The following is a 26,545-nucleotide window of genomic DNA, read 5'->3' on the forward strand; positions in this document are numbered from 1 at the left end:
TGAATACCTAACCAATCAACACAGCACATTTCCTGGAAATGTTCAAATAACCACGGCATGTGGTTGCGCAAACTGTTCTGCCTCTCAGACCAAATGTGTCTGGATGCCAAAGCCATCTTCGATCAGTAGGCCTATTAGAGGAAAGTGGAAGTCTTAACAGCAGAAGGTTTTCCTGCAGCCACAAGCCCATAACAGGTGCTTTGAATGAATATTCTCATTATATGAACTGCCAGAACGCGGCGCTGTTCAGTGTCCGTGGTTCTGAAATCAGCGACCAGTCAGTCCGCGCTCATCGCAGCGCTCTGCGTAGTGCTGAATGTTTGCGCGCAGGTAGGGCTTCTTCCAGTAGGCTAAATTCACTGCCGATTCTAAAATGTAAGTTACAAAAGACCAGACAACTTGTTTTGCCGCCTCAACAACATACTGTGCTGTGGTGTCACAAGCACTTGGAAGACTATTTTTATTTATCTTTTTAGCAGGCCAAAAACAGGTAGCATATGATGCGATCATGAACATTGTAGGTCTATCTTAATTTAGCCTATAGAGACCTACCTGTATATTGGGGATACGCTTTACAATAGCATTTACAATTTACATTATAGGCAGGTGGTAGACATACAGTGCAGCCTATAATGTGGCCTAATTGGCCGTGACATTTTATTTTTGTTCTAGTAATTTCTACAATTTGTAACTCATAAGAATCCATCTAATGAAACGAATTTTGATGACTTAGCTCAAACAACTTGGCTGGGATGCCTTACTCATTCCCAGTGGGGTAAAGTACTTACGTATAAAGTACTTAAAAGCACGACTACTTTAAAGTACTACTTAAGTCGTTTTTTTTGGGGGGGGGGGGGGGGGGGGGGGGGGGGTGTATCTGTACTTAACTATTTATATATTTTTCACAACTTTTACTTTTACTTCGCTACATTCCTAAAGAGAATACTTTTCCTTTTACTGCATACATTTTCCCTGACACCCAAATGTAGCCGTTACATTTTGAATGCTTAGCAGGGCAGGAAAATTCTCAAATTCATGCACTTATCAATAGAACGAACCTGGTCATCTCCCCTAATGCTTCTGATCTGGTGGACTCACTAAACACAAATGCTTCGTTTGTAAATGAGGTCTGAGTTTTGGAGTGTGCCCGTGGGTATCAGTACATTTGTTAAAAAACAAGAAATCGTGCTGTCTGGTTTGTTTAATATAAGGAATTTGAAATGATTTATACTTTAACTTTTGATACTTAAGTATATTTCACACCAAATACTTTTACAAAGGTAGTATTTTACTCTGTGACTTTAACTTTTACTTGAGGCCTTTTCTATTAAGGTATCTTTACTTTTACTCAAGTATGACGATTGGGTACTTTTTCCACCACCGCTCATTCCCATGTAGGCCTATGGCTACAATAGAAGTCGCGGATTGGTGGGTCTTCTCTGAATTTTGTATGCATGACGGGCTTGGACTTTGTGATGACTGTAGAAATGTGTGTGCTTGGCTAAATGTTCTATGATGTAACCTTATGCATATTACATGAACAAAATAAAGCTCTGAAAACAGTGAAACAATCTCTGTAGACCTATTTCATTTTGACAGCTATGATGTTGCAGGTCCATCTCTTACACATATGGTTCCACAGTTATTGTATATGAATATAAAGTTGACCATGACATGGGTAGGCCTAATTATGGATACAAGTGGGCTATCCTATTTATACATCTAGCTAATCATTAGAAAATATAGCACAAATTAATAAAATCATGGAGTCATATGGGAGGAACTAGTGGAGTTATGTAGCCTAAAGACTTATGTCAGTTGCATAGCTCTAACCTGTCCCACGGTTTCCAGCGGATGTAGCGTGTCGCAAGCAGACGATTGCGTCACAGTCTACCGAGAAGTGATGCGGTGCCCACTGCCCACAGCTGCTAGGAGGAGCCGGGTGAAGCTCACTGTATTTCAGTTTCGCTAGGCTACTCCGATAGTCAGTCGCCGCATTGTACTGTAAGACAACAATTAAAAAACGTAGCTAGATAATTTTAACTCAGGGGGTAAAATCTGTGTGGAGAGGCAATAATCGTTGTTTCGCAGAAGTAAACCGACTATACATTGACAGCGGCACGAACACAACAATGGCCCTGAAAAGAATTCATAAGGTAAGGAAGTAACGTTATCTTACTTCCGTGCTAGCTAATAGCTAGCCCCTTTTGGCCTTCGCTTTTTGGCACAATTACGAGCTAGGCTACTAAAGCAAAACGGCTTGCTAGCCCACATTTAGACCGCTTTCCTCATCTGCCGTCTGGTCAGTGGCTAACTTCTGATCAGATTAATTTGCTTTTGTTATTAACTAGCGTTAGCTAGCTGGCTACTAGGCAGTTAGCTAGCACAGTTTAGCGGCAGATGACATCGATAACAGTGCGCTATGCTAGCTAACAAGGTAACTAACGTAAACTATGAGTTGTTGGCTACTAGCTAGCTAGGCAACGACGTTAACTAATTTGATTAGTAAGCTAGTTAGTTAGTTAATTAGGTAGTTGGCATACTGGCAGTGTAGCTAGTTAGTTTGGCTAAATAGCTAGCTAGCTTTAATCATAGCTTGCCAAGTGTAACTAGCTAACGTTTTTCGGGAAAGTCCTTCCTAGTTAGTACTACCTACTAACGTTACTTCCTTGTAGTAAACAAATGAACATCAGCTGCTGGTATCGTTTACACCCCAACAAAAATCACGTTTGGCATAACTACCATGGTCCTGACCTGTCTAATGCCAGTAGTTACTTAAGCAACTTGACTTGAACAAACCAGTTAACTACTGTAATTAGCTATACAATTGTTTTACCAGCATTGTCTTCAGTATCAAAATGAAGTTGCTCTGTTGCCTTCATCTGACACTGGCTGATCAATGATTCACGAAAACGATTGAAGTTGACAGATTGTTAGACTTTGAAAGGAAAATATTTATCCTTCCATGCTATTCTAAATCCAGTACTATTTCTGTTTCATTGAGGACATTTAACTGACTTTCAGTTATGGCTGTGGTGGAAACGATGCTCAGTAGTAAACATGAATCTCGCTAACCCGTACAGGACAGGTCTGGCCATAATGTTGTTTGTAGTCCTTGAAATGAGTCACATTTTGATAGGTCTTTATCTTCTGGCAACAAATCTGAGCCTAGTCTACTACATACCAGCCCACATTCAGCATTGGAGACATTGTATGCATTTTGACTGAATTACTAATACAATACAGGCATTGTTCATGGAAGTATTATACTTTTTGGAAGAAATCAGAACTCAATTTTATTTTTTTTATTTTTTCTCCTAGGAGTTAAATGATTTGGCTCGTGACCCTCCAGCACAGTGCTCCGCAGGACCAGTGGGGGATGACAGTAAGTCACCTCAACCTCTATCACACAACACCACCACCCGCAAATTTCAATCAATATTCTTAATGGTTCATATCTTTAATCACAGAAAACAGTATTTGACTCCAAGATTACTGTTGATGAAATGTAGCCTGTAGATGGGAGCCAATAAAGATTGATGCTGGTATTCATCAGTGACACCAGTTGTCATTTGTATATTGGCACGGAAATCTAATTGAAACACTATTTACTTGTAATGGTGCTCATAGTGTATTAAAACAGTTTTCTCCTCTCTTATCTAGTGTTTCACTGGCAGGCTACAATAATGGGACCTGTAAGTAGACCCCCCTGTTCTGCTCTTTAAAGTTTAGGGGTTCACATCCTTTAACTCTGGCTCATATAGTAACCATCTATTTTCCTTTCTGCAGAATGACAGTCCGTATCAGGGTGGCGTGTTCTTCTTGACCATTCACTTCCCCACTGACTATCCCTTCAAACCACCAAAGGTAAGGACGTATCCTGGAACTTGTGGGCAGACCTTTAATGTAACTATGAGCTAGATCTACATTGATCATAAAATTCCGTCATGCATGACTGTTTGTTTTCAGTGCATGCAACGTCTCGTCATTGCGGTAAAGGAGATGGTGTAAATGTAATACATTTGCAAGATACAGGAAAAAAAACATGTCCTCTCTATAGGTTGCATTCACCACAAGAATCTACCACCCAAACATCAACAGCAATGGCAGCATCTGCTTGGACATCCTGAGGTCGCAGTGGTCGCCAGCACTCACCATCTCCAAAGGTAAATCCAAAATTGCGCTCTTGGTTTATGTTTGTATGTGGGTCTAGATCATTTGTTTTGGTTGGCTTGAACCAGTATGGTTTGAGTTTTCACAACAGATTGTGGTAAGTATGTCCCGAATTATGCTCAGGAAGAGGTCCGAGATTTACGTTGATTGTCAGAACTGTGGTGACTCTTGTTGTTGGTCGTCCTACAGTCCTCCTGTCCATCTGCTCACTTCTCTGTGACCCAAACCCAGACGACCCACTAGTTCCTGAGATCGCCCGCATCTACAAGACAGACAGGGAAAAGTAGGTCTTACACATTTTCAACATTCAACACATTTTTGTATAACCTGTCTGCTACAAGGAAAGTGATTTGTATCCTGCTGTCATTCCAGATACAACAGAATAGCCCGGGAATGGACGCAGAAATATGCAATGTAGTCGCAAGGCATAACAGCAGAGAATCTGCCTTTATATTCAAAGGCATGGAGCTTTGAACGAAAAGAGGAAAAAAGTCTTGTTGGTTTCCATTGGAGTGATTTCTTTGAGCCACACCCTCCCTATCCCTACGCACTTCACCTCCATCCTCCTGCCTCACCCCCTTCAAAACCTGTCCAGCTGCGGTGTTGTACATATTTCAGATTGCATATTGTATACCCCGCTGTCTGTTTCTGCCACTATGTTCACCGGCACCCATGTAGGACCACTCTTATTTGATTCCAAGAAGCATTCCTTATAATTTTTTTATGAACCCAAGGTTTGCTTTCCCAAGGTTGAGGGATTTTTGTCTTTTTGTCTTTTTATTTTTTATTATTTTTTCCTCCCTCTGTGCTTCCAGCTATCCTGTGAGATGATGGTATGGGTGGGGAGAGATGGGACTCGGAGAGTGTTTTTGGCTATGATAAGAAATGGCTTTCAATCTGTCACCATGGTTCTGGAAACCTCTAGGGGACTTTTTCTGTTTGGCTACGGTATGCCCAGGAGCCCGCCTCAGCCCCACCACAATATTAATCACTGTCATTAAGATGATAGTTACGTACCCGTGGACCCATCCGCACTGTATGAAGTGGGAAAATAGAATAATGAGACAGCGATCTATTGATAGGAGTATCTGAATATAACTTCCAAATGACTGTTTTCCCTCAACTTAGTCAAATGATATACTCCTTGTTGTTTTTGCTAAAGAATAAAAATAGTACCCTTTTAGATTGCCCTTTGAGCCTTCATTATAAAAATTTTCTCTCAATGGTGGCAAATCTTTCTTTTTGGTGTAGGTCTGATTTGGAAAAAGCCAATGTTAGGCAGATAAGTTGGGGGTACAAGTAGTTTGTGACTGAAATGGTATTAATCCAGCTTGATCGTCCATTTGATCTAGCCTGAAAGGACAAAGTTTTGACATTAGTAATAAATCACATTTGAAGGCAACTTCACAAGACAAGCTCTAAAATGTTTTAAGCAACAGTAGCACTAGACTAGACGAATATGATAAGAGTTGAACGGTCTACCCTCAAGTGGGCTAAGTTGAAGGAAACGATCTGATTGGGGTGTATTTTCAGTTATTTTCATAAAAAAAAAAAGTGAACTCATTATTCTGTATTCACACTTTATATATTTGAGCTGCCATTGTTGACTTAGCTCCAATGACTCATTGGCTGGATCTCAGAACCCTGGACTCAAGGACTTGAGTTCCACACCGACAAACTTCTGTATATTTAATTACCCAGGAGCTCATGGAGCTTGTGTTAATTAAACTGTGTAATAAACATGATTATTAAAGTTGTGGGTTTCACTGTTTTATTTCATATCCTTGCTCAAATATGTGCTATTACAAATTTCTCTGACGGCTTTGTCAATTTGAAAAGATGAATGTCTTGTACGGTTTGTTTTAGTATTTTCTTGTTGATTGAGCCTTTTATTTAGCTAGCCGAGTCATTCACGTGCCCTATTCATGTCTGAGGTTTTTGCTGATGTTTTGATAGCAACAATGAAGCCTACGAAATGAACCTTTTTAATACAACTGTGGAACATTTTGCCTTCCTATTATTCCACCTGATTCCCACCATCATGTTGTCTCACTCAGGTCCCTTTTACAGCAAACTTTACATTAAGATTTAGGGACCTGGCTGTTCTTATTACTGCCAGCCAATTCAATCAATTATTTAAGACATTATTTGAAGCAAAGTTACAACTACACTGGACCCGAATTCCAGTCTTGTATATTTGTGCTACGCTGCTCCAAAAGTTGTATGGAATGTTTCAGAAACAACTGTCTGATTTGTGAGACTACTGTACAACGCTGTCCTGGAGTTTAAGGTTAAAGCTGGGCCAAGAGCCGCATAATATACTTACACCAATTCAGCTGTCTCACCATGATGCTCAATTATAGTATGTATTTAGGAGGGGTTAGACCTTGTGTACAATATACAAATAAAGGTGTCTTTATTTCCAGGCAACATATTATATTTTTTTTATTCTCCCACTAGATGGCGCTCTATCATTGTTTTTGGCTCTGTTAGTTCGATTTTTCATAATGTATGCTTAACGGCTTGTGCCATTCATTTGAGGGCCACAATCAGCTAGCCACTGTGGCATTTACAGTGGCTGTAGTCAATTACGAGGTGGATGAGATGTCTTAGTTAAATGCCATTAGATACCGTAAACATATGTTAAATCTATATAATGACTATGTCCATTTGCCGTGGATCCCAAGGGTAGTTTGCGGCCTATCACATTCTGAGTGCAGAGAATGAACATGTGATTGCTTGCGGTCTGAACAGCAAATCCTTGAAATCACGCCAGTGCTGACTGCCAGCAGCCCACTGCAGCTTGGAGCGATGAGGCGCAGGTTAAGTCTACTATAGTCTACTCTACTGCATGTTTGAGTCATATACCTTGTGGTCGAGGACATTTACCCACACAGAGAACCCATATCACCTACAAAACCATGGTTCTTTCATTCACTACAGGGGCTCGAGGCAGGGCCCAATACCCTTCCACATTTTGTGTGTCCTTGAATTTGGCAATACTGAGGGGACTAATGAGTGGAGGGAGGTCAGCCAGATGAATGGGATGAGCCTCTGGACTAAAACAGGAAGTGTAAGGTGGGGAAGACAGCTGCACAGGGAGGTGAGGTACTGTCTTCTCATAAGGGTGTTTGGGGGTGAGAAATGGGAGCTGCACTGTGATGTTTGGAGAACTTGCGTGGCTTGCAACATTACTCAGTGTCTGAGAAACCGGATGTTCATCTCTCTCTCTCTCCCTTCCTCTCGCCCCTCTCTCCCTTCCTCTCACCCCTCACTCCTCTTTTAGGCTTCCTTTAGAGGCTATCCTGTGGCGCTGGTCATGTGTGCAGCTGGAGAAAGAGGCCGTGTAACACTAATCCCCCCGGCGGGCTCAGGAAAGTACTCTGCCTCGCTTAGCACAGAGAGAAAACAACAAAGAGCTGAGTGTGGCTGCAGCCCCAGGGCTCAGCGCGCCCACAAGAACGTCTCCTGTGTCACAGCTTGCTGCTGCCTCCTACCCATGGCCACTCTCACCCATTACTCTCTCGATGTAACACTCTCTCTGACACACCCCATACCCGTGAAAAAAATACCCTTTCGGAAACTATGATGCCTAACCTATGTGTGTGTGTATGTGAGTGTGTGAGAGAGATTGACTTCTGAGGGTCCAGATCAGGAATGTAGACAAGCCTAGAGCGGACAGGAAAAATGTGGTCAGTCTGGACATGTTAAAATAACAAGGATACACAGGCGCCTCTGCACTATATTTCAAATCAACGTGAGGGACTCATGTCTGCTTTTAATCAATTTGAAACGAATAGGCCCATGTGACCAATTACAAGAGTTCAGTTATAAGTGTTATAACACATATTTTGGTAACGTCGTAAATATTGACCCCTTGCAGTGCATACGCGCAGTTCTTCAAATTTCGTGCACACCCTACTCCACTATGCACATGCCTCAGAGCTTGGAGTTGGTATGGCTGGTGGTCGGCATGAAAGTGATTTCCAAAGGCGCAAGGGATGACGAGGGGATTGACGTCTGCTTAATATGAGATAGGGTGAGACCAGGCATATTGCCAGAGCGGTGCTAGACACTCCAGGGATTACGGAGAAATGCGTGTCCAATTTATGCACGGCAGTGCGTCTTGGGGGAATAGATGCGACCATTGTGCACTTACCTTGAACGGAACCCTTGCTTGTTATCCCACGGCCACTCTCAGTAAACACAGAAGCCTACAGGTAAAAATGCTAATAATAATTTTCAAATGATAATAAACCAAATGGGGGAATAGCACTATTAATTTAATAGATTAATGGTACATTTTGGCCCTACAGGTAGTCTAACAACACCAACCTATAGCCTATATTCTACTGACATGGAGAGAATATAAACGTTTGGCTTGGCTAAATTACAACAAATTGCATGATGAGTTAAACAAACAGGGAGACAAGTAATCACAAGAATCCCAAACCAAGCGATTCACAGGTGGCCATCAATGTGCTCTCCTGTCACGTTAGTGATTCCTCCACAGAACGTGAGGTGTGAATTGAGCGTAATAACAATTCAACTTTGGTATCAAACCCAGTAATTAAGTCCATGTTTGGTGCTTCAACGGATAGCTCTAAAGTGCCCAAATTTACCCCATTTTTTTTTGCGGATTATTCAATGCTTAAACATGGATGATAAAGTTGGTCATGGACTTGTCAATTACAATTAGTGTTTACCAAATAGGTTATTTATTTTTTCTTTTTGAGGATGTGAACACAATTACACATTAATGCATTACTCATTACGCATGAAATTGCTCTGCGTAATAGTGACCGCAAGGCTGTGTTTGGTGACAGATAAAGGTTTACTATTCACTGTGTGTGTGTATATTTGTGTGTCCAAGTGAGAGGGTGTTTTTGTGTGCGGGAGGTTGGCTGACTACTGCCAGTGTTGAACACCCCTCCCTCTCTCTCAAGCTGCCGCGTTATTTTCCAGCTCGGAACCTCAACCGCACGGCTCGATCGATTCGCATTGATTGTCCCTGACGAGCTGCTCCACTTTCTAGCCAATGTCAGCCCGTCTGCAATTGGGAAGGAGAGAAATGAAGGAAAATCTCTGCCGCCCTGGCGGTGTCATTTCCACACACTTCGGTTGGCTGCCTGCCAGTAGACAGGACATTCGAAAGAGGTGGAGTGGACTCTTGGTTCGAGCGAGAAGAGGAGCCGAGCGCACCGGTCATGGGCGATAACATAGCGAGTAGCGACTGAGCGCCGTGTGGCCACTCCTGCGCGCACACACCGCTTCGAGTGTGAAAAACAACCCATCGCCTAATTACCTAATTACGCACCGTCAGCCGCTGCGTAAAATAAACATGGTTACCATCAGAAACCACCAGTGACATGCCACACGAACGTGTTATCATCCTAAATTAGAACATTAAAATGTTAATGAAGGACAACATGATGTCAATTTATAATAATTAAGTTCTACCATCAACACAATTATGTTGTTTTGCAAATCAGACTCATTGCTACTGGAAAGGGGAATTGCAATAGCGCAATTTACCATATTTTGGTAGGATTAGGCGATTTTTTGAATAAGGTAATAGCCTAGACCTTGACACTTCGCATTAACAGGCTAGGTTTCACACACACGTGGATGTCCATCACTGAAAATCAAAAAAGAGAAAAGTATTCGTTTTTGTCCGTGCAATATTAACCATTGGATATGTTTCCATATTGATGGATTGCACTGTAAAAGTTTTGTGTAAACATGAATATGTTAAAGGAAAGTTAAGTCTTAAAGAGGTATGACGAAATATCAACGTGCGCTCATACAGAGAGAAACACATCATAATGTGCATACAGCCGGCACTCCACAACAACCACTTAAATGCATCTCAAAGTCATAAATATGTAAAGCTTTAATAACAAACATGTTCTTCATTACACGCCCCTTGAATATTCAAAGTCGACCACCTAAAAGCCTCGAGAAGAGTAATACATCTCTATATTTTAAAAGGTTTAGGTGATATATTATTTTCTGTCGCCATGCTGCCGAAAGTCCAGTTCGGTTTTTCCGAGAAGCTCCAAAAATCGATGAAATGTGTTCGCATGTTCTTCTCCGCGAGCGGGGATGTAGGTGGAATTGCTAGAATCGAAAAGGTTGGAGATCCCACACGCTCAGCTTCCGAGAAAGTACGTTTTACAATAATTTATTATTATATTTCCCTCTTGTTCTATACAGGCGAGGACTATATTAATTTAATTGGTTTAGTGTAAGGTTTCTTTCCTTTATTTATTTTTTTACATCAAGCTCTACGGTAGGCTTGGAGACGGACGGCTTGGACAGTGGGAGCCCTCCCCTCCACTCGGAACCGCTTTGGTAGGTGCGAACAAAAAAAAGCCAGTGTTTGCAAATATGCAGATACATAGGAGGGAGGGGGGATCATACTTTGTTGAAGTCTGCTGAAAGTTGGGATGTCATCTTCCTAACGATCAAGTTAACTGGGAGAATGGGAGAATGGTTCTTCTCAAACGTGCTGGTGCAGACCATACGCTGGCACCGCAGGGACCGGGGTTTCAGATCATTGAGTCCAGACAAAAGGTATTTTTTTGTGCTGCTTTAATGTTAGATACAATTAGGATTCGCGGGTCTCGGATGCATGTGATGCATGCACGGTTATTGGCTTGTTATTTTTGAATGGCCATAAAAGTCATTCTGCTGTCACATTTTATCCTCATTTGTACATTTTTCTTCGATCATTTGGCAATGCTCTAGAGGTTTGTAGAATTGTGGAGAGCTGTTCTTTCATTCAAAGATTTGTGGGGTGAATATTGAAAGTGTGAATCATCTGTTAATGACATGCGCTTCAAGAAACTCTACGCTCTCCAGAAATATTTTCCATTGAAATTATGTCAGTTTGCATTGGGTCTTGATGACGTTTATGGTTGTAATCCTTTTAATGTCAGGTGGAGATGAGGCATCTCTTTACCTAGAGATACATTTAAACGGAACTTTTATTTTCTGCAGTGTTCCCTTGAATCATCAACAAATGCTTTTGTGAAAATGCATAGCCTAATGGCTGAAAAACGAGCAAGATTTTGGGGATTTGTTTTGGATTTAGCCTATAGCCGAGTCATCCGAAGAACAGTATGCCAGGTGTTCTCAGAGTGATTTTATTGTAGAGCGAACGTGTTTGTTCTTCATTGTTCCGCATGCGACGATCAGCCAGTCTCTTGCGCGCGATGTCTCTGTGCTGTATCGCGGCTGCAAGCCTGGATTTACGGCGACCCCCCTGGTACTGCCGCAATCCGCCACCGGTAGTGGCGCTCTTATGCTGCATGTTTATGCAAATAATTAGTCACGATTTAACACAAATAATTAGTAACGATTTAACACACCATCGCATGGATATACTTTTGTTTATTTTAACTCAGGAATGGGGGGAAAACAGAGAGGCGCAGCAGGTTGGATATTTAATTCTGGTCTTTATAAACTTCCTTGGGTCTCGTGCACAAATGTGCCTGACGGCGTGTGTGCGTGCTAGTGTGTGTGCCAGAGAGCAGGGGGGGGGGGCGACTGAGGGAGAGGACTAGAAAGATAGGTGTGCGTGTCTGCGTGATCGTGCGTTTGAAGGGAAGGCAAGTGTTGTTTTTGGTTCTGCATTACCTGAACCAATAAGTAGCCTCTAGCTGAGCTACCTTGCAGCGTCCCACAACATAGACTTGGCATGGCTTGTTGTTAGATGTTTTGGTGTTATGATTGATGCCAAAAATGAATATTTATTTCTTAATAATAGGCCCACATATTATTTTTACACTGACAGCAAATATTGACCGAAAACTATTGCAATAAAGGCGCTATTATGCCGTATTGACAGTATTATCTATCCCAATTTTAATACCCCAAATAGTTTAGGCCTATCTGTTTATTTGTTAGCCTACTAGGCCCGCTCTTTTTATAGACTGTGGTTATTTTTCATAGGCCTAATGAAGATTTTATATGAAGATTTTATACTTATACAAATACTTTGCGGAATATTAATTCTATGTTCTAAAAATCGAAATGATTCATTAGGTCTATATCTATATCATGCAAACTTCAGTATGACTTTTTCCACTTGCAGATTTCAAAGATTGTTCAGTTCTGATAGTGGGTTAGTCCATTTTGTTTGTATATTCCATACAGAGCTCCCTTTCTCGTTGGCCTTGGGGAGCCTGTATGGTCAGACTCCTTGGGATGGTTTATTCAGCAGAGAGGGGCCAATTACCGCTGCGCGCTGACCTCCAGGGATGAAGCACGAGCCATGTCTCTAGCAGCCCCCCCCCCCCCCTGACGTAACCAGTGCGCGAGCAGGGAGAGTGGGTGCTTCAGTCGAAGTATAGTTGGAAAGTATTATTATGTTTTATAGTGGCAGTCCTATTTGTGATGCTATTGGGAGAAGTTGAGCACGAGGAAGAAGCTGTGGTAGAAATTATAACCTACGGCTACCATTCGCATGATGGGTAATGACGTCACGGAGGAAGATACATTTTCCACAGTAATATACGTTTTTTTGGCACCAACCTGTTCCTCATTATGCATTCATCCTTGCTTTTCTAATCACCATCATCTCAACAGTATCAGCATTTGGGATAATTCAATTCAGAGAGAATACTTTGGTTACAGAAACTGGGGGGACTGTTGAGTGACAGAGAAGAGATGATCAGTCTAGGGTCAGGAAGAGATATCATTTGAATGGGAAAGGGGGATAATTACTCAGTTGTCCAACTGAATGTATTCAACTGAAATGTGTTTCCCGCATTTAACCCAACCCCTCTGAATCAGAGAGGTGCGGGGGGCTGCCTTAATCGACATCCACGTATTCTGTAAGCCCGGGGAACAGTGGGTTAACTGCCTTGCTCAGGGGAAGAACGACAGATTTTTACCTTCTCATTTCAGGGATTCGATCCAGCAACCTTCCGCTTACTAGCCCAACGCTCTAACCACCAGGCTACTTGCCGCCCCCTGCACAGGGGGAGTGTGTGAATGACATGGCGGAGGAGCAGAGTGAGACTGATATTAGGAGAACGAGTGAAAACAAGAAGGAATGTGGTTAAGGGGCAAGGAGTCACTGTGAATGATATGGAGGTGGGACAGAGACTATTATAAAGTCATGGCCTTGACATGGGAAGACGGATGGGAGAGTGAGAAGGAGGCATTGAGATGGTTGGGAAAGATAGACTGTGAATGACGTGTTCACGTTTGATGGAGATGGAAAGAGTGCGAAGGATATGGGTCAGACAGACAGAGAGACACTCTCAGCATAGATGGAGTGAGGCAAGGACACCAGAAAGAGAGAGAGAGAGACACACACACACACACAGGCATAGACGTTAGTGGAGCAGGCGGGCGGCCCTGTAGCAGCAGCGAGAGAGAGCAGAGCCCTGGTCAGACTCAGAGCAGGAGAGCAAGGAGAGGAGCTGAGTTGCTGGCTCCGGTCTGCTGGCGCCACGGACCCCTGAGCTGGTGAGAATGCGGGGGCTGCGCTCCTGCCTTTGAAGCTTTACCTCCCACTAATTTTGGCCTTCCAATTTCCACACACTGCGCAGACCCCATCCTCTCTCCCTCCCCTTCCCTTTGTTTCCCTTATAAGGACTGGCCCGGCCATTTCCTCCATTTTTCTCAGGGAGGTGCTTGTTTGTGAGTGGGGACAGGTCAGTGGGATAGTGTGTCTCTTCATAGGAGGTTGGCCATTGAGATCTTTGGATAAAGTATTGGAGTCAAATCCATTTCAGTCCATTTTAATTTATGAATGAATTGGGAAAAATACCCACCCAGCAAATTGGTTGTTTTTCAATAAGGATTGTGCAAATTAAATGGACTCATAGAGAATAATAAGATGTTCCCCAAGAGACACTGTCAAGCAGCATTTTAACCCTCCTGTTGTGTTTGTTTCATGTTAATTCATTCTGTGTTCCCGGTCCAAAATGACCGCCCCATTATAGCTGGATATAAATCCATAATAATACATATATTATCACCTAATGTTGTGTTAGATCTCGTTATCAACTTAAGTTATCATGAACATTACAAGTTTTGAACTTCTATTTGCTATTTATGGCCTGTAGGCCTCATTGACCTGAGCTCATACAACTCGTTTTTGAGTAAATAAAGCATAATGTATGGATTATTATGACAATAACAAATACTCAGATGAAACATTTTGTGCTATTTATCACAGACTACTTTGTATCAAAGTTTAACAAGGACTCTCTCCTCCTCACCAGTGTCTTGATCAAAGATATGATCAAGAGCCTCACATACAGTATATCGTTTGGTCATTGTGCTGCCACAGAATGAATTGTGAGCAATGCCTCAAAAAAGCTTTATATACCAGACCTGCGAGAAAAGTTCTATATATTATTGAAACAATGTTGTGATTGTTTGTGAGAATGTCAACAGGTGTGGTTCCCATGGGGGAAAGATTCTATTGGGGAAAGGTTCTCGTGGGGGGTTACCATGGAAGCCAAGAAGGGGAGTGAGGTGTGTGTGTGTGTGTGTGTGTGTGTGTGTGTGTGTGTGTGTGTGTGTGTGTGTGTGTGTGTGTGTGTGTGTGTGTGTGTGTGTGTGTGTGTGTGTGTGTGTGTGTGTGTGTGTGTGTGTGTGTGTGTGTGTGATCAAACACACATGCATGTGGGGGTCTGGGAGAGGAAGTGTGTCCATCTGATGAATGGGCATGTGCCTGAACTCAATTTTATGCACTAATTGTAGTCTCAGTCATTCATTCCTAATGACTGGTCATTTTTGACCGGGAACACCACAGGTGCACAAAAGTTAAATAAAACACCCAAAATGTAATGAAAATCATCCAAATGTATCTTGTGTGTTCAGATGCCCTGTGTGGACAAACTACATTTTTCAGAGAGAGAACTTGTAAATCGGTCCAATTTGACCTTGAACACAGCAGGAGGGTTAAAAGAGTCCTCCACTATCTGTGCACATCCTCCATTCTTTTTTGAACACAACAGTATTGATTATCATAGGCTATACCACCATTATATGTGAATACAGCTAATTGGAGCGAAAGTAGGGCCTCCACAAGGCATAATGATGAGTTCAGATTACAACATTAGTATCTTATCTTTTGTACATGTTATTTAAGAGTTGGATGATGTCATGAAGTATGACAACCAACAAACTTACAGTGTTGTAAGTGGTCAAGATGTGTTTGTTTATTTTTCTAAATGGCTGTTTGTGTGTTATTTCAAAATCAAATTTTATTTGTCACATGCGCCGAATATACAACAGGTGTAGTAGACCTTACAGTGAAATGCTTACTGACAAGCCCTTAACCAACAACGCAGTTTTAGGAAAAATACCTTTGAAAAGTAAGAAATGAAAGCAACAAATAATTAAAGAGCAGCAGTAAAATAACAATAGCGAGGTTATATACAAGGGGTACCGGTACAGAGTCAATGTGCCGGGGCACCGGGTAAGTCAAGGTAATTGAGGTAATGCTAACAAATACTAATTGAGTGTATGTAAACTTCTGACCCACTGATAATGTGACGAAAGAAAGAAAAGCTGAAATAAATAATTCTCTCTACTATTATTCTGACATTTCACATTCTTAAAATTAAGTGGTGATCCTAACTGACCTAAAACCGGGGATTTTTTACTCGGACTAAATGTCAGGGATTGTGAAAAACTGAGTTTAAATGTATTTGGCTAAGGTGTATGTAAACTTCCGGCTTTAACTGTATGTACGTACATGTAGGTAGATTTATTAAAGTGACTATTCATCTACAAAGATTTGATGAATGCCTATATACACAAGATATGCAAACTATGTCAACATCTTTGCTATAGTCAATAGAAGAGATTTGTTCCAGAACAATATACACACATATTTTTTCATCAGAAAGTATTTTTTTATGGGTACCTTCATGTGTTTGTAAAATATTAGTGTTCTCATATTTTTCATTCATGGATTTTAGTATTAAAATGGGGTTTGTTGCAAAATGCCGTACATCCATTGTTTAGTTGGAATGGATCGTTCATATCCTGTATATTTGACTGTGATATGTGGTTGTCTCACCTAGCAATTTGAAGATGAATGGACTAACTGCATGTCACTCTGGAGAAGAGCATCTGCTAAATGACAAAATGTACATATTTTACATACAGAAGTCATATTACTTTACTGATACATTTTGTAAAACTGGAGAGAGAAAAAAAGGGCTTGTCACAAATGTATCATTTGTATAGTTCTTTAATAAAAATGTAGTTATTTGTTACATTTTACTTTGTAAAACCAAGCAATATTATGTCTCTGAGAGTGTGGCGGATATGTAGCATTTTGCAGCAGAACATGATTATTTGTCTCTCTGAAATGAATCCATCAAGTGATAGATTTCAAACAAGCACATTTGAACCACCCCAAGCCATGATTAGATAAAAACACACCAATCTCTTTCAGAAGTTCTTTAAACAATAAAAGCTTATATCCCCATATTTCTAATACTGGATATATTGCATTTTGGAATGAAACTCTTCCATTAAATAAATAAACAAATGTTTAACATTGCCACATGCCAGGAGATCCTTCAAAAACATGAAGTGTGACCCTAACCAGCACCGGTACCACCACTAACACTAAGTCTACGTTTCTGTGAGTAGGAGAGCGGGATGGCAAAGTGGGGATTGTTCATGGTCTGATGTCTTAATTCATGTGAAAATGGATTTCAATTGTGTCTGCATGTAGTGTGTGGGAATTATTGTTACAAATCCCTTTGATGGAAAGAGTGAGTCTCCACAGGCCAGCTCCTCTTGGTTTTCTCGTGGGAAATACTATGGCCGCATTCAACCTAAACCTAAAGGGTGGGAATTGGCTCGTAAATTGGTGAAATTGGAGGAGAAAACATAGCGGTGTCTGTTCTCTTCTGTCGCCGTCATGTAGTATAATTCATGTTTTGTTCTTAATGTACTATTGTGTATTGCAGCCGGGGGGGGGGGTTGATGAACATTTAGTTGTGTAAGTGGACACATCATCCCGGGCTATTACACTGTGGTCATGAGTTGTTAAGATACACGCTGTCTTATTTTTGCAGCTTTTGTCTTTCCCCCCACGAGCTGTGTTCAATCTAATGACCAGGTAAACATTAAGGCATGGCAGAGTTGCTGTCCCATTTATATCAATGGAGTCGGTTGTTTACTAAGATGCTGTCTAGGTCCAACACTGAGCCTGCTATTGAAGGACCCTTCTCGCTCTCCTCTCTCTCTGTGTCAGTTTGTAGGTTGCCAGTGAAAGGATGTGGATGAGGGCTGAGGTTTAGAGCGAGAGCCAGGGCTCTAGGGCCTGCCTGTGGTTGGCTGGCCGATTCGTCCACAGCAGGGAGGCGCCACCTCACCTGGGCTCAGAGCAGACTGTGAGAACCTACCGGCTCCCCCTCCTCTGCTCGCCCCCTGTCCCCCTCCCGCCCCGACCCCCAGCCCTGCACGTACTGGACCATGTCTAGCGGACGGTCGGAAGGAAGCCGAGACCGGACAGCCGAGGCCCTGGAGCGGAACAGCTGCACGGAGGATGTCCCTGTCATTGAGCGCAGGAACCGCAGTGGCATCATCAGTGAGCCCCTGAGTAAGAGCCTTAAGAGGTCCCGCACCCTCTCCCAGTACACAGCAGCCTGCCCCACCAACACTAATGGACACGCACACCACAATGGAGAGGCCAAGAGCCACCCGGCCAAGCCCCAGCCGCCCCCACAGCCCCAGCCCACCGTCTCAGCGCTTGCGGCAGCCAAGCTGGACCGGACCCTGGAGCAGGTCTTGGAGGGACAGAACGGCCTCCTGCACTTTGCCCAGGCGGCGGAGCTGCTAAAGAGGGCTGGGATGGAGCACATGCTGCTGCCGGGGGGCATGGGGATGGGGATGGGGGGTAGCGATTCAGGCTCAGGGGCAAGCGACTTGGAGGGTGCGTCTGCTGTGGACTCTGTTGGCGGTGTTGCGGACTTCCCGTACGGTGTTGGAGGCGGCTTCCCGTTCAACCCGGGGCTGTTCATCATGACACCGGCAGGAGTGTTCTTGGCCGACAGCGCGCTGCACATGGCCGGCCTGGCCGAGTACCCGGCGCAGAGCGAGCTGGCCTCGGCCATCAACTCCGGCAAAAAGAAGCGGAAACGCTGCGGCATGTGCCCGCCCTGCCGCCGGCGGATTAACTGCGAGACGTGCAGCAGCTGCCGGAACCGCAAAACGGGCCACCAGATCTGCAAGTTCCGCAAATGTGAGGAGCTGAAAAAGAAACCGTCTGCCGCTCTGGAGGTAAGAGATGACATAGAGTGTCATAGAGGGTCATAGAGTGTCATAGAAGGGTCATAGAGGGTCATAGAAGGGTCATAGAGGGGTCATAGAGGGGTCATAGAGGGTCATAGAGGGGTCATAGAGGGTCATAGAGTATCATAGAGGGTCATAGAGTGTCATAGAAGGGTCATAGAGGGTCATAGAATGGTCATAGAAGGGTCATAGAGGGGTCATAGAGGGTCATAGAGGGGTCATAGAGGGTCATAGAGGGTCATAGAGGGTCATAGAGTGTCATAGAAGGGTCAGGCAGGTTGGGCTCCCGAGTGGCACAGAGGTCTAAGACACTGCATCTCAGTGCTAGAGGCGTCCCTACAGACACCCTGGTTCGAATCCAGGCTGTATCACATCCGGCTGTGATTGGGAGTCTCATAGGGCGGCGCACAATTGGCCCAGCGTCGTCCGGGTTTGGCGGTGTAGGCCGTCATTGTAAATACGAATTTGTTCTTAACTGACTTGCCTAGTTAAATAAAATACAGTACACAAAAAAGATGCTATCAAGAACCTAAAAGGGTTCTTCGGCTGTTCCCATAGGAGCCCTTTGAAGAACCATTTTTTAGTCCCAGGTAGAACTCTTTTGGTTCCAGGTGCAACCCTTTTTAGGTTCCATGTAGGACCCTTTCCACAGAGGGTTCTATATGGAACCCAAAAAGGTTCTACGTGGAACCAAAAAGGGTTCTACCTGGAGCCCAAAGAGTATAGGTGTGGAAAGAGTGTTGTGAGTTTACCTTAACCACACACACTTACAACTCAACTTTATGCGTGTATGTATAGAGCGTGACACAGCTCTGAAGGGTGTGGAGCGCCTTTTTGATGGGGCGAGGCTTTGAGCAGGGCAGGAGAATAACAGGTGGTGACGAGGGGGAGGGTGTGGGGGGGGGGTAGACATTCCCCATGGGGTCTCTTTAATCTGTCCTCCACACGCACTGAGCAAACCCCTCTCCACACCCACCATGATACACAGCTCTTATTTTACGCCCTCACAGAACAGGTAGATTGTGCGTTTCTCGACTGTGGGGGGGGGGGGGGGGGGGGGTCACTGCATGTTCTGTTAACACAAATGTGTGTGTGTGCGTGATGTTTTGTGTGGTATGTTACTAAATTAGTGTGGCCTCGCGGGTTTGTGTGTAAGGAAGAATGAGGAGATAGAACGAGAGAGGGTGTGATGGACTTTTTAGGATTGTAAGAGTTTCTGTAGATGTTTGACCGAGACCGTGTGTGTTGCAGTGCGTGATATTGTGGATGTGTTTGTGTGTATATGTTTTGGATGGGTAGTATGTGTGGCAGAGCATATGTGTGTGCACACATGCAACAACTCAGATTAATCAGGGCTTGACCCGCATGTCCCCCCCCCCCCATCGTCGCTTTTGTGATCAAGACAGGATTCCACTTCAGATGTCACGTCATATGGTTTCACTGTGAACAGCCATAACCTTACACTGAAACGGTTCTCTTAAGTAATCAGATGCTTGTGGATGTGTGCTGGTAATAGGATTCCCTGTATGTTATGATTTCCTGTATGTATGTTATATGGATTGATAGTACGCTATCAATGGTCACATGGTAGAAATGACCACCGATTGTTCACAGCATGGGATCAACAACAAGTGATTCACTATGCATGACTGCAACCTTTACTATTAACTCGACGTCTGCGTTTGTTCCCCCGAAACCACAAGGGAGAATCGCACAAACTAATCTCAGGTTCCCATGGATTTATGTCAGATAGTAGTAGGATTTTATGCTGCTAATAAAATCCGATTGCTTGTTGTGGTGTTTTCCTCATGCAGCGCATCGGCGGTACAGTCATAGCAGGGGACTTGCTGTGATATTAACGGGACAAATATGTACACACCTGTTTAGCGTTTCCATTTGGAATAGCTTAGCATGGAATGAACTGTTGACCTCTCCTTCAGATTGGGTTAGTTCTTCTGTCTTAAAAATGGTGTGCCTGATCTGAACTGGCCGTCAGCAGGCCAATGCTGGCCAGAACTTGTTCTGTGTTAGGGCCAGCGTTGGTCCACGGGCCTGTAGGTCAGAGAGTAGACTCGCACAGTCGGTCAGTAGGTCAGAGGTTAGACCGAGGTGTCCTCATAGTACTGAAGGTCAAAGGTGAGAATAATGGCACAAAACATATTTTGTACAATAACACATTTGGCCTCAGTATCCTACTTTGATCTTCCAGATTTGTGTGTTTATAATTTATTAGGGCTTGCCTGAGAGGACTGCCGTTTGTGTTCATCAATGGAGGGGGTTCGTTTAGTCTGTACAGTAGATTACACTGCTTGTACTATCAACCTATATTCCCCTATTAAGCATCATCACACTGTGGGCAGTACAGATAATATTATGTAGTTTACTCTGTTTTATGTTCTGTTAACTGGGGAATTATGGAATGGTTCAAAAATATTGCCCAACCCACTCATTACTCTTGGTCACTGAGGTTAGGACATGTTCAGTGACACCAGGGCAGCAGCACCCGGGACAAAATGGATGCCCGTGATCATCTGGTCCGGCTCGTAAGCAGCACGCCACAGTCATCTGCTGTTTGCTTCAGCTGGAGTGTAGTGGAAACAGCCCCAGAGTGTCACATCTCACATACACACAGCCTGCTGTCTAACAGGGAGGCTAATGGATGGGGATCACTTAGCGAGGTGGCATAGACTGTTAGCCATAGTGCTTGTAGTGTGTGTGTGTGTGTGTGTGTGTGTGTGTGTGTGTGTGTGTGTGTGTGTGTGTGTGTGTGTGTGTGTGTGTGTGTGTGTGTGAGTGTGAGTGTGAGAGTGAGTGAGTGAGTGAGTGAGTGAGTGAGTGAGTGAGTGAGTGAGTGAGTGAGTGAGTGAGGGGGGTGGGTGAGTGTATTTGTTCGTAAAGATGTGTCATGGCTCAATAAGTATTTTAATGCTTGGTTTGTTTTGACCTCTTCAGACGCCCGAAATCTGGGAAAAACAGGTTGTTTTTGTGTTTTGTATACATTTTCTCAGAGACCTCAGCGGCTATCACTGCTTTTGATAACATATTTATAATTCCTTTATTACAAATTTGCAACAGATTTTATTACAGGTTTTAATTGTTGGTCTGTGTGTCAGTTGTTTGTTTTTGATGCACGTGAGTGGACATTAGTTGAAGTTTATACAGTCTGATGTGGTCTGTGTATGTGAGAGTAGAAAGAGAGGCCGACGGCTCGATGCTTTGGGGGTGTTGAAGGTTTCCCGTCGAAACCTCACGGCAGACTAAAGATGGCTGTAAAAACAGAGTTAGGGGGAGGTAGCGTGACGAGGCCCTTGCCACCTCACACCTCGCTGGCTGGAGATGTCTGGATTTATTTTGGGAACGCTACGTTCGAACAGAAATAAACGGAGCCATGGAGAAGTAGTCCCTTTCTGCAGCATGCTGCGTTTTCACAGCGGGCTCAGTCTCACTGTTGCCATTTGCTGTCTAGGTGAGAAAAGTATAGATTTTAGGTCAAAATTGGTTTTCATATTGTGTATTTATTTGAATGCTAGTGTGTTTCTGTACTATGGTCTGTTGTTTTGGATTTGTTTGTCAGGGTCACTTGGGGCCTGGGGGATTGTTTTGTTTTTTTGTCAATGTTTGTTTGTTTGAGTGTATACATCACTGCTTGACGAACATTCTGCTATGGCTGTGTGTTTGTGTTGGTGTGTCTCAAGTATCGTATGTCTGATGACAGATCAAGCCGACCCACTACAGGCGTTAGATGTCTGGTGACATGGCCAGTCTGAGGCATGCAGACACTGGAGCCAGAGAGTTTTCACTTAGTGTTGTGACCCCCCCCCCCCTCTCAGAAACCAAATGGCAGACTGGGAGAGCAGACTGACACAGAGACACACAGGCATGCAGACGGACGCAGAGACACACAGGCATGCAGACTGACGCAGAGACACACAGGCATGCAGACTGACGCAGAGACACACAGGCATACAGACTTGACGCAGAGACACACAGGCATGCAGACTGACACAGAGACACACAGGCATACAGACTGACGCAGAGACACACAGGCATGCAGCCTGACATTGAGACGCACAGATCAGTAGGCACGTTGCCAGCCAGACACACAAACTGCTAGGAGTAGGATAGACAGGTACGGACAGACATACGTACTTGCAGGCAGCTAACCCCACATACAGCAGTGGGGTTATTGACTCCCATAGCCTACCTACGAGAGGGGAGAGATGACATCACGGTCTAAAACTGTCCGAGGTCTCTCAGCATCAAGGGTCAGGGTGAAAGGGCTCTTGTGACAAGTGGACCTGGGGCTGTCCAGTGGGAAGTGATTGATGGGAGTCTTTAGCCTAATGCTCTGCTCTAAAGAGAATGCTCCCCTATGGGCAGGTCCTGGATCAGCTGTCCCCACCACAGTCAAACTGTGCCAGGACAAATAAGATAACAAATTAGATACTGGAGCCATTTCAGAGTATGACCTGTTCTGCTAACCAATTCTCTCAGTATGTGTGCTGAAGGAAGGCTAGCAGGCCCCTGGGTGGGGGAAGGCATAGGCTATATGCAGCGTCCATTGAGGAAAGTAGGAGTAGCATATTCATAGTTAAATCAATAAGCAGAGATTAAGATGCTGGACATTGAAATGGACACCTGGAATGGATTGTGACCTTGGGAGTCCCCTCCCCCTAGGCCAGACATGACAAACAACCGTGTTTATGCAGAGTAGAGGTCACAGGTGTTGGCTCAAGAGTTTTTTCCTTTTTAAATGTACCGGTTCCCAGTGAAAAAGACCTTGAGGTTAGCATCTATGTGCCCGAGTGTCATAGGTGAAAGGTCATTAGTGAGGTGCTTATGGACCTTGCACCACCTTGACCTCGTTGCTTTTCTAGTGTCCAACATTGATGGACTTTTGCCCTGGCTGTAAATATATGACATTTTCAGTATTTCTCTGCGTGTGTGTTGACGTGCGAATCCTTCGCGTGCTGTCTGTGTGTATGACTGACAGGCGAGCCAGTTGCAACCTTCTTACTATGTATGGTGTGTACGTCGTTTAGATTTGTGTCTGAATCGTGTGCTTTTTGTGCGGTTGTGATTCGTGCCTGTGTGTGTGGAGGTGTGTGTCTGCATGTTCATATGCGTGAGTGGAGGTAGGCGTGAGTGTGTGTGAGGGACAGTGCTGGACTCGGGCAGGAGCTCGCTGGAGCCTCACATGTTCTACTGCTTCAGCTCCTGTTCCTCTTGTAGAATATTCGCTCAACAGCACTGTGGAGCTCCTGCACCTAAATATGAACAGTACCCAAATGGAGAACCGGCACCTATTTCAGTCCAAGTCAAGCCCTGGTGAGGGAATGAGTGTGCGTGGGTGCGTAAGTGTTTGTGGCGCTACTCCTGACTGGCCCCGGGCAGTCCTAGCTAACGTGAGATTCTGTGCCGCAGTAGAGTCGTGCTTTTCAGAACGCTAGCCGTGCTGCAGCTCTGGGGACTGAGCTTGAGCCCCAGTGGTCCTCTGTCTTATGACTGGCAGGCGACCACTGAACCCCTGCAGCTGCATTGCATTGGTGCCTGCCCTGCCTAGTGCAATGCAGTCAGAGCTGGAGATCCCACACAGAGAGGAGTGAGGGAGGAACAGAGAGAGCAGTGTCACCCGTGAGAGTGGTGTGGTGTGGTGGGAGAGGTCTGTGACTGCGTGGTGACTAAATAATGAATGTGCCATATCGAGTTTCGCGTGGAGCCAAGGCCATTGCCCATGGCTGATGAGGGAGGAGGGTGGGGTGTGGGCCAGAAGGCCAGAGAGAGGTGATGGAGGGCTGGGAATATGTCTGTGTGGGACGCAGTGATTTCACTGATAGAGCCTTTGGGGAGACAGACACAGAGAGAGACAGAGAGAGACAGAGACAGAGAGAGACAGAGACAGACACAGAGAGAGACAGAGAGAGCAAGAGTGAGAGAGAGAGAGAGAGAGAGAGAGAGAGAGAGAGAGAGAGAGAGAGAGAGAGAGAGAGAGAGAGAGAGAGAGAGAGAGAGAGAGAGAGAGAGAGAGAGAGAGAGAGAGAGAGAGAGAGAGAGAGAGAGAGCAGAAGACAGGAGTCGGCAGATATGGAGGGTTATGGTGTCTGTAAATGTGTTTGATGTGGAGATTTGATGTTTTCTGAATCTATTCAATCATTAGTCTGGGGGAGGAAAACGTCCACAGAGAGAGAGAGAAAGAGAGAGAGAATACAAACTGCAGATGTTGCAGTTTAGAATGGGTCTCAGGATGGGTTGTCTTCTTCAGCCTGTATCTACTAACCCTCTCCTTCCCTCTGCTCTCTCTGTTTTTTTGTTTCTCTAAGAAGGTGATGCTTCCTACAGGAGCAGCATTCCGGTGGTTCCAGTAAGACTCTGACCCTCCTCCACCCTTAACCCTACCTACCCAAACCCAAAGCTCTGCGATCAAGTGCAATGCCAACTCTCGCTTGGATTGTCTCGGCACGGACACTGGCTGACAAGCAAACAAACAACGAAAATATACAAAAGAACTAAACAGAAATTATACAAAAATAACCAATTGAGTAATGGATGCACCTGCTTATTCCTTGAACCAAAAATTTAACATAAAGAAAAATATCTATGGCAACTTTCATTCCCTTTTCTATGTTTCCATTTTGGTACCTTTTGTCCTTTTTCCAGCAGGTTTTTTCTGTCTCTCAGACATGGAACTGTTCATTGCCAAACAGAAATGACGGACTGAGTGTTGGACAATCAACTCATTTGTGTGTTTGGTGTTAACGTTGTTCACGTGTGGAAAGATACAGTACTTGTGTAGAGAATGTACATTTACGGCTATATTTTAAAACCAGTGGCTAATGGCAGGCACTATTGTAATTTTAGCACCATTGTTCTTAAACTTAAACCCTTGTCTATTTCATGATTTGTTTTGTTTTAAGAATATTGTTTTGAAACGGATCAATGGTTGTCTTTTAAAAGAAAAAGGAAATATTTCAAAATGTAAAAAAAATACTTATCGAAATGAAATAGCAACTGTTATCCCAACGGGCAGACGTCCAGGGGACTCTTTAGCAGGATGATGCTATCCTCCAGAGAACCGGGATCTCCCCAACCAACCAACCAACAAACCAACCGTGTTTTCCACGCTTGTATTTCCAAGCTTTTTATTTTGTGAAACTGGCAGCCTTACGTTCCTGTGGCCCAAACTAGTGTGTGTCATGAGGATCCCAACACAGAGGGCGACAGCACTAGGAGACAGCACTTCCATTTGGAATAGCACAGAGGGTGACAGCACTAGGAGACAGCACTTCCACTTGGAATAGCTTAGCTCTGGGTCTACCCATTTGAACGCACTGAAACAAGATCTCTTTGTTTTTTTTCCCGTTTTTCTTTCTTTATGTTGCTGGTAGCTACATCTTTTGAAACAACAGCGATGTTTGTATTCATTTAGAAAATTGGACTGGTTTTGTGAATAAAAACGAATGCATGTATTTGTGTAAACATTTACAGTTCTGATGTTTGTTTACTTGTCTTTGCATGTTTTTTTTCTAAAACAATGACGGAATTTAGAAAATTCTGAAGTATGAAAATGTCCGGTAATCTTAAACATTTGTTCCCTTTTCATATCATTGGATATAATAATAAAATGGATGGGGTGAGAAATACAACTCATTAAAGCAGAATCAGGAAATGGTGAGTTTCACCATGAGTCCTTGGTTTCATTCATTCATAGATAGTCAATACAGACAACAGCCATAGTGTGACAGGGTAGGAACCACGATTTTGGTCAGTGTTTCCCAGGATGCCCTAATAAGGGTTGAACAGCTCAGAAAGTATAAAAACACACATTAGTTCTCCTCAGGCAATAGACAAGTACCTGAAGGATCTACAGTACCTTCAGCAAGTATTCACACCCCTTGACTTTTCCCACATTTTGTTGTGTTACAGCCTGCATTTAAAATTGATTACATTTAGATTTTGTCACTGGCCTAGACACAATACCCCATAATGTCAAAGTGGAATTGTGTTTTTGAAATGTTAGCAAATTAATTAAAAATGAAAAGCTGAAATGTCTTGAATCAATAAATATTCAACCCCTTTGTTATGGCAAGCC

At 43.8% G+C, this 26,545-nt stretch overlaps 2 protein-coding genes across 6 annotated transcripts; both read left to right on the forward strand.

Annotated features, from left to right (window-relative positions):
- The first annotated feature begins 1,894 nt into the window (after positions 1-1,894).
- LOC129869045 (ubiquitin-conjugating enzyme E2 D2) lies at positions 1,895-5,929 on the forward strand. The gene is made up of 7 exons (XM_055943500.1): positions 1,895-2,156; positions 3,322-3,385; positions 3,664-3,695; positions 3,790-3,867; positions 4,061-4,166; positions 4,363-4,456; positions 4,546-5,929. Exons 1-7 carry the CDS (start codon positions 2,133-2,135, stop codon positions 4,589-4,591), a joined length of 444 nt encoding a protein of 147 aa, XP_055799475.1. The 5' UTR covers positions 1,895-2,132; the 3' UTR covers positions 4,592-5,929.
- A 4,293-nt stretch (positions 5,930-10,222) lies between these two features.
- Positions 10,223-26,134, forward strand: LOC129869046 (CXXC-type zinc finger protein 5-like). Of its 5 annotated transcripts, XM_055943503.1 has the most exons (4): positions 10,225-10,340; positions 10,459-10,527; positions 17,417-18,444; positions 24,777-26,134. In XM_055943503.1, exons 3-4 carry the CDS (start codon positions 17,638-17,640, stop codon positions 24,819-24,821), a joined length of 852 nt encoding a protein of 283 aa, XP_055799478.1. In that variant the 5' UTR covers positions 10,225-10,340; positions 10,459-10,527; positions 17,417-17,637; the 3' UTR covers positions 24,822-26,134. The 5 variants fall into 5 exon arrangements, with proteins under 5 accessions (XP_055799481.1, XP_055799476.1, XP_055799478.1 ...); XM_055943506.1 differs by having other exon boundaries at positions 10,223-10,527; positions 24,780-26,134; XM_055943501.1 differs by having other exon boundaries at positions 10,224-10,531.
- Positions 26,135-26,545: the final 411 nt, after the last annotated feature.

Source organism: Salvelinus fontinalis, chromosome 13 (assembly GCF_029448725.1).
Source record: "Salvelinus fontinalis isolate EN_2023a chromosome 13, ASM2944872v1, whole genome shotgun sequence".
Taxonomy (NCBI): Eukaryota; Metazoa; Chordata; class Actinopteri; order Salmoniformes; family Salmonidae; genus Salvelinus; species Salvelinus fontinalis.